We start from the raw sequence: 10233 nt of genomic DNA, 5'->3' as shown, positions 1-10233 counted from the left end.
CCTGAGTTCCCAGGGCTCTCCCAGGTCACTTCACTCCTCAGTCACCGAGTTTAGCACGTTCTGTTTGCAGAGACGAAGCAAGATGATTCCCCGCACTAAGCTAAGCAAGAGCTTAGATCCAGTTCACTGACCACCTGCCTTTCCCTCCAGAGGTTCCACAGGTGGCAGTCCAGCCTTGACAGGCACTGGAGTTTATTATTACAAGACCTGTTGCTACTGGAGGCTAGAGGCTTCTTTTTCTTGTGTTGATCTTCAAGTTGACAAATGTAAAGCAAGAACAAACCACGGGCCCCAAATGGAGTCACTTGTGCTTGACCTGTGACAACGAATGAAGACTTAATACCTGACTTATCCACAATTTTAACCTTCTCCAGGAATGCAATCTTAACCAAACAATCTGGAATTTTCTGGTTGGTACCATGAGATAGTCTGTCATGACACACAGAGGTGCTTGATAAATACCTGTGTGATGAATATGAATACTGACAAATGTAGGCAAGGGCCACAGAGGCAGCAGACAGGATGCTGAGTTACAAACACAGGGTTTTAAGGTGGATGGGCAGATCCATTTTGTATTTGAAGCAGCTGCCTTGCAATGTTCTGCCTCTGGTGTCAGCTGTTTCATTTTCCTATGAAGACCTTACCCTACCCTCCACCTTTAAAACATTTAAGCATTGTGAGCTCTTAACATTTTTGAGGTGAGCCACTCAGTAAATTTGACCTCCAGGTCTTTGCCAAAGGTTCGGACCTCACTAACATGGAATCTTGTGTAAAAGGCCCAGTTTTCAGGAACATTTAGACACAGCAATTCTACAGGCCTTCCACTGCTTCTAGATTTTCTAAATTATAATCTTGTGTCCCAGAGATATATAGCCTCATCCCCACTTACCTGTGGGGGTACATTCCAAGACATTTTAGAGAGCCCTCATTTGGCCTCCACAATAAGTGAGAGGAAAGAGGACTTCTGCAGGCTAGTTTGGTGGGGGCAGAAACAGGAGCACAAAGGAGCTCCTGCATCCAGTGGCCCAAGGTCAAGGTACAGGTGCATCGTCAGCTGCTACAAACAAGAGTACATGGAGTACATCCCGAAGGATGGGAGGGCAAGAACGGCGTCTGACTCCAGGCAATCAGCCAGGTCAGGGTAGGAGTCAGGACCTTGGGTTTCAGCTCACATAGAAAACCACAGCCCACCCAGGGAAGGGAAGGACAAGCACACAGGCAATTGGCAACTGAGATTTATTTAAATGATGAGTCAACAGAACAGGAAGTAGTGCGACAGCCCTAGTAACTGGTTTCTTGACTGTAGAATGGACTGGTAAAGAAGGCCTGGCCATCACTCAGGATACTTGTGTATCAGCTTCAGGAAGGCCAGTGGCTGCAGCTTCTGGCTCAGCATGAGCCTTAAGACGGTTAATAAGTGATCTCCTCCAAACCTGAGGGGAGGAAACACACAACTGAGAGACTCTCAGTGCCAAGGAGAGAAAACACAGAGGTGTGAGAGTGTGACCCCACTGGGCCCCAGCCTCCATGGCTGGTCTTGAGCACAGGCCACACCCTGGGTGCTGGCCATACCCCTGACCACTACAGTTCTGGTCTCCTGCTTCCTGAGATTTCACCAGGAAACAGTTGTGCACAAGGCTGTGTTCATTGGTGGTTCTAAAGGTATGAAGTAAGCACCACCAGCCCTGGCCAGTGTGGCTCAGTTGGCTGGAGTGTCATCCCAAAAAAACAAAAGGTCATGGGTTTGATTCCCAGTCAGGGCACGTGCCTAGGCTGTGAGTTCGGTCACCCCAGTGAGGGTGCAAATGAGAGACAACCAATCGATATTTCTCTCCCTCCCCCTCCCTTCCCTTCTTTCTAAAATCAATAAGCATGTCCTTGAGGGAGGATTAAAAAAAAAGACAGAAAGCATTGTCATAGTTTAATGGGCTCTCACTGTTAACACCAAGCCTGTCCTTTAAGGGCCGAACTTGGAGCAAATGCAGACATGCTTCACCACACACGTACATTGTGGGACATCACAGCACCTGGGTGAGGTAGGGGCAAAAGCCCCCATCATAACAATGTTCAACACACTGTTACTCTGTAAAACCTAAAATCAACTCAAAATATTACACACAACCCACACTTCCAAAGTTTGGGAAAGTTAAGTAAATTTGGAAATAGCCTCAAGATGGAATTTCATGAAGCCATTCAAGTTACACTTGGCGAGTTTTAATAGCAAGAGGGAATGCTCATGTTATAATGCTAAGTTGAAAAGATCAGGAATCAAAGTTATACAAATCTATAAATTCAACTCTGCTAGAAATGCAGCAAGAGCTAGAAAAACAGTGGAAGAAAAAGTTACTAGAGGTTCTCTCTGAGGGATGGGCACCCACCCCTCAGAGAGAGAGTGATTATTCTTTTCTTTGTCATGCTAAAAATTACATTGTTTTGAAAATTTGGAGGGAAATAGCAATATAAAAACCCCACTAAGTGATTTGTTTTACCCTCACCTGAGGACATGCCTATTGACTTTTAGAGAGAGGGGAAAGGAGGAAGAGAGAGGGAGAGAAACTTCAATCGGTTGCGGAACCCGCAACGCAGGCATGTGCCCTGACCAGGAATTAAACCCATGATGTTTTGGTTTTCATGATGATTCTCCAACCTACTGAGCCACACTGGCCAGAGCTAATAGTAAGTGATTTTAAATCAAAAACAAACTGAAAAAAAAAAGTTGTGAGCTAAAGTGCACAGCTGAGTAAATTTATAAACTAGTGGGGATGACAAGCCCCAGGGGAATAATTACCTCTTGTCAGCCTGGAGTCTTCACATGGGGGACAGTCCTTGCCTTTACGGCGGTACATCATTGGGACACATCTGTAGGAAGTCTGAGGGGCAGCTGCTATGTTCAAGACCATAACTGGGATCTAAGTGGTCTCCACAGTGCTGGAGAGATGCCCAAGGGATGACCCTTGAGGAAGAGGGATGAACCCAGGGCAGCTGTAAGGAGACACTGGAGCGAGACCAGGGAACAGGGGATCCATGCTCTCCCCACAGCCCTACTCTGCAGGCTGGGCAATGTCACCCTCATCAGAAGATATCAGAGGGAGATATTCAACCCATAGTTACAAGGGTTTCTTACAGGGACACCATGGCATGTGTTTACCCTCTAGTAAACCCGGTTATAAGCTGATTAAAAAGGCAGACACTGACTACTTTTATTAAGATCATTATTTTAAACTCTCAAAGTTTGTCACTGTTCACCCGAGGCAATTCCACAGAAGGTTCTGGTGCAGGGGCTCTACCTGACAGTTCTCCTGCTTAGGTGTACAGAACATGGGTATGATGGCTAATCCTGGATGCAGTCACGGGCACATACACACAGTGAATGCTCTAGTGCTCTCTGGGCTGCAAGTTTGGCTGTATCTTGCATCCTTTGCAGATGGAAAGGTTCCCATTTTTAGGCCAAAGCAAAGGTAAAGGCGGGTACCTAGCTCACTTCCTCCTCTGGTTGCCCAGCACAGGCAGTAATGCTTCATGAGCTGCTCCAGAAGCTCCATCTCATCCAGGAATTCCAGGGCCTCGATTCTGGTGGAACAGTACAGGTGTGCAATTAGAAATGAGGACAACGCCCAGTCAAGACACAGAAAGGTGTTCATGCCACAGACTATGGGAAGACAGGCTACAAATAGTAGGTAAATGGTGGTTACATTTTATTTTTATTGAAAAGAAGAAAAAAGTACTATAAGCAAAATCAAAAGACAAAGGACAAACTAAAAAAAAAAATTTCAATACAAGTAACAAAGGGTAGATTTCCTTGCTGTACAAAGAGCTATTGCACTTCATTAAGAAAAACTTCAAAAACTCATTTAAAAGATGGGTAGGGGTTGGGGGGATGGATAAAAAGGTGAAGGGGAATAAGTGGTACAAACGTCCAGTTATAAGCTAAGTAAGTTAAGGAATGTAATGTACAGCACAGGGAAAACAGTCATGTATATAAATGTTCAATGCCTATGTTATTCACCTGAAACTTATATAATATTTTATGTCAACTATACTTTAATTTTTAAAAAGGCAGGTAAGACCAGTTCAATGGAAAAGTAAAATAAGAGGTTTTCAATCTCATTTATGAGAAAAAACAGGTACATTTCAATATTTGATACCTCTCCAACTATTGGATGGAGAGAAATCAAAGGCTGCTATGCTACAGAAAGGACATGGGGAAAAGGAGCCCTTCTGCATTATGGGTAGGATTACAGAAAAGGATAGCCTCTCTGGAGGACAACTTCACCTCTCTGTCAATGTTCACAACGTGCATCCTGTCACTCAGCAATTTGCTCTGATAATCTACCCTGTATGTGTACACAGATCCGTGTTCAAGAACACTCACTGAAGCATCGCAGTTGCTATGTAGGGATAGCAAAAAGTCCCACAAACCGGAAGAGATGGGCTAATAAAGCACATTCACACAAGACACTGACAGCCACTTAAAAGAATAGGGTAGGGCTATAAATATTGACATCAACAGCCTCTAAGACACATCTGGCATTTAAAAAGCAGGTTGTTTTAGCAAATGATGTGCATGGTTGACTACTATCTATGTAAAGAAAAAGCAGGTACATATACTCGTACAAGCATAGAACTTCTGAAAGGTAGACTATTTTGGAAAAAACAGAAAAAACTGACAGGAGGAAGTAGATGAGCAGTGAGGGTTTTTGTTTTTACTCTACACTAATTTCTTTTTTTAATCATATGCTTGTACAATTTTTTTCAAAAAAGTATTTTAATTATAAACTTTTAAATATATGCACACAGAGAAACATGCAAATAAATGAAAGAGCTTTTTTAAATATTTTGTCATAGGTACACACTGTGGGGAAAAAATTCAGGCATTTCCAAAAAGTATAAAAAACAATAAAATGATGCATAGTCCTACTATTCACAATAGCCAATACTAACACTATGGGATTTTATCCAGGCTGTGTGTGAGGGCGCTCATTTCTGTATTTGTATACTTGCTCCTGCCTTGGTGTGCAGCCCCAAGGGTCACATCTGAAGTGAGAATGTCTACTCATAAAGGACTTTGGCTGCCTGCTAATTAACTTTCCCAACTAACCAGAAGACATTCAAGGCAGGCTTCCTAATACCAAGGTCTAGAAAAAAACAGAACCCTAAAAAGGAGGTTATTACCATGTTCAGCTGCCAGAAGATGGCTGTTCACAAGAATGTGAACTCCACAAGCAGGCATATTGCTGCCCTGTTTTGATCAGTTATTCCCCATGCTTAGAAAGTGTGTGGCACAAAGTACGCACTTAGCACCTGATAAATCGATAGTCCTGCTTTATGCACAGTATCTGGCAAAACCCTTGGCAGATGTGGACACACACTATGTGGCATTCACAGAGCAGGGAGGCCCACTCAGCTGAGGGTAGACACACCAGAGCTGTCTCACCTCATCACCCCCCGCCTCTGTTGGGGACACGTGCTGCTGTCTACAAAAGGCCATGGCAACACGACACAAATGACTGCCTAGAAGTTGTTACCCCATGGATGATGCCAGTTACAGACTCCTCCCTGGACACTGAGAAGAGCTGCGAGAGCAGTTCCATTACAGATGCCAGACCAGGGCTCTTCAGAAGAGTCATCTTGACATGAAGTAAATGAAACCAGCTTGTGGGAATGGAAAACTCGAGACAAATCCAGGAAGCATTGACCTGCTCACGTGGAGATAGCACAGACTTTCAAGGCTTTGACGTACAGAGTTGAAAAAAAGTGATACTTCTAACTGTAAAGAAGGTGTGTGGAGAAGCAAGACCAAAAATTCTCATTATCTTGCAAGAGACCAACAGCTGTACCTGTAGGTCCCCAAAGGCAAGAGGAAACACAAAGCAGGAAGTACAAATAAGTATTTTGAAAAAGCTGGTGATAACAATGTAGAGATGAATGTGGTGATGTGCCTGACAATGTTTTTTATAACAGGGAAATTAAAATGAAACAAAATAAAATACAGGACACCACAACTCATCCACACATGAAAAGGAATAATATGCACCATTAAACGCAGTGACCTTCAATGTTTTGATAGGTAAAGATAAATACAATCTATTGTTAGGTTTTTTTAAAAGGAGGGTGATTCACAGACTGTATAATATGAAGCTACTGATTCGAAAAATACAAATCCACAAATCAATAAGTACTTCTCTTTCTACATACATAGAGAATCACCCCACTCACAAACAGCAGCTCTCTGGAGGGCGTGGGGGCAGACAACGTGACTTTACACTTCATGTACTTTCACATTGCTTGAAAATTGTTTCAGAATGAGTGTGTATTTCTGTTATAATGAGAGCAAAAGTCCATATAGAAGCCTGTGAGCAGGCTTTTTCTATAAGCCCTTGAACAATGTCCTTCTCTTCCCACTCCTAAAAATGAGGATTATGCACAATTTCCACTGCAGATGCTGCTCTGGGAATTTTGCAGGTATAACTGCTTGTTTTGAAAAGATCTCCTGTTTTGGCGCAAACCCTATCTCAGCTAATGCTAATGAGTTACTGTTGTGGTGCTAAGAAGTTTAATCTGTGTGAGCTGGTTAACTTGTTTCAAAATGGGTCTAGTTAGGGTTTTGTTTGTTTCACACTAGTGCACAAGTACTGACCACAGACTCAATCCTTGCACTCCTGTACCTGCTGACTTCAGTCCGAGGTAATCTGCTGTACAATTCCATCATGTTCATGGCTGATGCCGTTTCCCACCCGTTCGACACGAGCCGTTCTTTCTGAAACATGCGGTGGAGAGAAACGGAGAACCACAAGGCACTGTCATAAATACACACATCTTTAAACACATGAGAATTTCTTACATGACTCCTCTTTCAAAAGCCCATTCCAGCACCTATCGTCTTTCTTCTTTTTATTTCCAGTGTTCAATACTGAACACACACTGTTATCTATTTAAATAAGTGAAGGAGGTGTCTCTTCAAGAGTCAAAAAATGACATTTTTAAAAAGAGGTGACACTACTGTTGATTCCAAGAGATTTAGGGACATAGAACAGTGTGGACCATGTTTGGACTCTGATTCAAATGCACTATGAACATTTAAATATTTGTGGAAAACTGAACATGAGCTGGATGTTAGATGCTACAAAGGAGTCACTGCCAATTCCTAAGATAAAATCATGGTATTATAAATTAACCTAGGGGGAAGAAATTCCTATTGGTAGAAGATTCACACTGATGTATTAATGGGGAGGAAATGATATACTATTTGGGATGTGCCTTAAAATATTCCAAAGACAACACCAATAAAAATTTGGAGAGAATAAACAATATTTACAAAATATTATTTACTGAAGCTGGCTGATGGGACATGGGTATTTGTTTTACAATTCCTTCTACTTTTCTGTTGTTTAAAAAATACATAATAAAAAGTTAAAATAATAGGGTGTAGGAAATACGTATTTTTGATACCAAGGTGGGAAAGCAGGCTTGGACTTCGCCAGCATGCTGACCTAGTGGCCCACATGCAGCACTAGCTGCCTGCACACAGGCCCTCTAGAGGGCTGCTCACATTCTGCTATCAGTGAAGGACGGACACCCTTTCTTGGCTGGCTAAGGGTACAAGAGGACATCCCAGTCTCTGCTCTCTGACCTGCGACTCTAAGGACTTGCAGGTTTCCACCCCTGCCAGGTCACACTGTCGTCTCCGCAGGTGTTCGATCATGATCTGCCCAAACCGGTCATCCATGTTCACCTGGGAAGGGACAGAACAGCCAGGCATTGCCATAACGGTTTTATTTTTAAATATGCAAAATAAAATAACATCCCATTTTTAATCAGTCAGTACTGAGGTTTGTTAACACCTGGTGCAGGTAATGGAATCTGTGTGCAGTGTTGACAGGAACACAAACTGGGGCGGCCCCTGGAGAGCAGCTGTACACCCAGTGTACACATAGCCTGTGGCCCCACTATCAACCCACTGCAGACAATCTCTCCTGCAGACGCACCCGCACATGTGCGCAAAGATGCAAGAATGTCTACTGCAGCATTCTACTGAACAGAATACTCTGGAGAGAACTTAAATGTGTGTCATTTGAGGTTAAATTCTGGCATGTTTCATATATATAATGAAATACCATATAGCAGGAGAAACAGGAAAGCCATAGATATGAGGAGGAACCCCCCAAAAACCAGAATTATTTTCTGGAGGGCAGGCCCCTTGTAGTACAGGCTTCTTCCACTAGGTGAGTGTTTTAGGAACCCATCTGTATCAGTATATCAGTTGGTGGTAGTGTGTGAGGCTGGGTTCAGCTTCAGTGAATTATTTTTGAAGACTCTTGCAACACATTTGCCCATTTCAAGATAATGCACCTTCCCATACCACACTGAGTATTCGGTTTTTGACCAAAAACAGCAAGACCCCGTGCCCTACCCTCCCTATTCACCTAGTTTCATCCTGAGCAACTTTTTTTTGTTTCCCCAGATGATAAAAGTCCTCAAAGCTGGAAACATTTTGCCAATGTGGAAGAGGTGAAACAAAAAATGGCAGAAGTGCCCTGACTGATACAGCTCAGTGGCCTGAGCACCAGCCTGCAGATCAAAAGATTGCCAGTTCAATTCCCAGTCAGGGCACATGCCTGGGTTGTGGGCCAGTTCCCCAGTTGGGGGCATGTGAGAGGCAACCAATCAATGTTTCTCTCCCTCTCTTTCTCACTCCTTTCCCATCTCTCTAAAAGTAAATAAATAAAATCTTTTAAAAAATGGCAGCAGCACATTAAAAGGCATCAAAATTGACAAGTTCAGAAACTGTTTTGGGCAGTGGGGAAAAAATGTCTCGATAGGTGTATTGCATCAAATGGAGAGTACTTTGAAGGTAACTGAAGTTTAAACATCTAAGAATACACAATTTTTAATAAATAAATTTCACTTGTTGGGTCCCTCTTTGTACAGATATAAATACAGACAGCAATATGGAAAGATCTCTTAAGATCTAAAAACTCCTGTGGAGAACCAAGATGGTGGCATAGGTAGACACACTGAGCCTCCTCGCACAACCAGAACTGACAGAAAATCGAAGGGCAGGGAAGTCCGACACCAAGTAGATAAAGGAGAGGCACACATCAGACCGGTAGGAGGGGCAGAGACGGGCACCGGGGCAGAGAGGACTCACGTGGTCATGGCGGAGGAGACTGGCAGAGTGTAGGACGAACAGCACAGGCAGTCTGACCACTAGCAGACTCTGCGGCCCTGCATTCACACACAGATAAACCGAGAGGGCCCGACTCAGAGTGGCGGAGAACGGGGCAGGCAGAGCTGCGGGTAGCACCCCATGGCCCCACACTCACGCACAGATAAACAGGGAGGAACAGAGGGGAGGGAGGCAGACCACGCAACCCAGGGCTCCAGCGCAGGGAAATAAAGCCTCGGACCTCTGATTGAAAGAGCCCATGGGGGTTGGGGCGGCAGCAGGAGAGACTCCCAGCCTCACAGGAGGTCATTGGAGAGACCCACAGGGGCCTAGAGTGTGCACAGGCCCACCCACTGGGGAACCAGCACCAGAGGGGCCCAATTTGATTGTGGGTAGCACAGCGAGTGACTGAAATCCAGTGGAGAGTGGAGAAGGCGCCACTGCTCCCTCTCAGCCCCTCCCCCACATACAGCGTCACAGCGAAGCAACCAGCGTTACCCCACCCTGGTGAACGCCTAAGGCTCTGCCTCTTTAAGTAACAGACACACCAAGACAAAAAAAAAAAAAAAAAAAAAAAAAAGGCCCAAATGACAGAACACTTCAAAGCTCCACAAAAAATACAATTAAGTGAGGAAAAGATAGCCAACCTATCGGATGCACAGTTCAAAACACTGGTAATTAGGACGCTCACAGAATTGGTTGAATTTGGTCGAAAACTAGATGAAAAAATGAAGCCTATGCTAAGAGAAACAAAGGAAAATGTACAGGGAACCAATAGTGATGCGAAGGAAACTGGGACTCAAATCAATGGTGTGGACCAGAAGGAAGAAAGAAACATCCAACCAGAAAAGAATGAAGAAACAAGAATTCGGAAAAATGAGGAGAGGCTTAGCAACCTCCAGGACATCCTGAAACGTTCCAACATCCGAATTATAGGGGTGCCAGAAGGAGAAGAGGAAGAACAAAAACTTGAAAACTTATTTGAACAAATAATGAAGGAGAACTTACCTAATCTGGCACAGGAAATAGACTTCCAGGAAGTCCAGGAAGCTCAGAGAGTCCCAAAG

At 43.8% G+C, this 10233-nt stretch overlaps 1 protein-coding gene across 1 annotated transcript in view; it reads right to left on the bottom strand.

Moving 5' to 3' along the window:
* Nucleotides 1-1221: 1221 nt before the first annotated feature.
* Nucleotides 1222-10233, bottom strand: part of LCMT1 (leucine carboxyl methyltransferase 1) — a 57610-nt gene continuing 48598 nt past the window's right edge. The window contains exons 8-11 of the mRNA XM_024560558.4: nt 7631-7732; nt 6666-6757; nt 3473-3570; nt 1222-1433 (exon numbers count right to left, since the gene is read on the bottom strand). Of these exons, the coding sequence (XP_024416326.1) occupies nt 1411-1433; nt 3473-3570; nt 6666-6757; nt 7631-7732 (315 nt within the window). The 3' untranslated portion in view covers nt 1222-1410. The remainder of the gene's footprint in view (nt 1434-3472; nt 3571-6665; nt 6758-7630; nt 7733-10233) is intronic.

The sequence above is a fragment of the Desmodus rotundus genome, chromosome 1 (assembly GCF_022682495.2).
Source record: "Desmodus rotundus isolate HL8 chromosome 1, HLdesRot8A.1, whole genome shotgun sequence".
NCBI classification, from domain to species: domain Eukaryota; kingdom Metazoa; phylum Chordata; class Mammalia; order Chiroptera; family Phyllostomidae; genus Desmodus; species Desmodus rotundus.
This window is presented reverse-complemented; position numbering and strand designations above follow the sequence as displayed.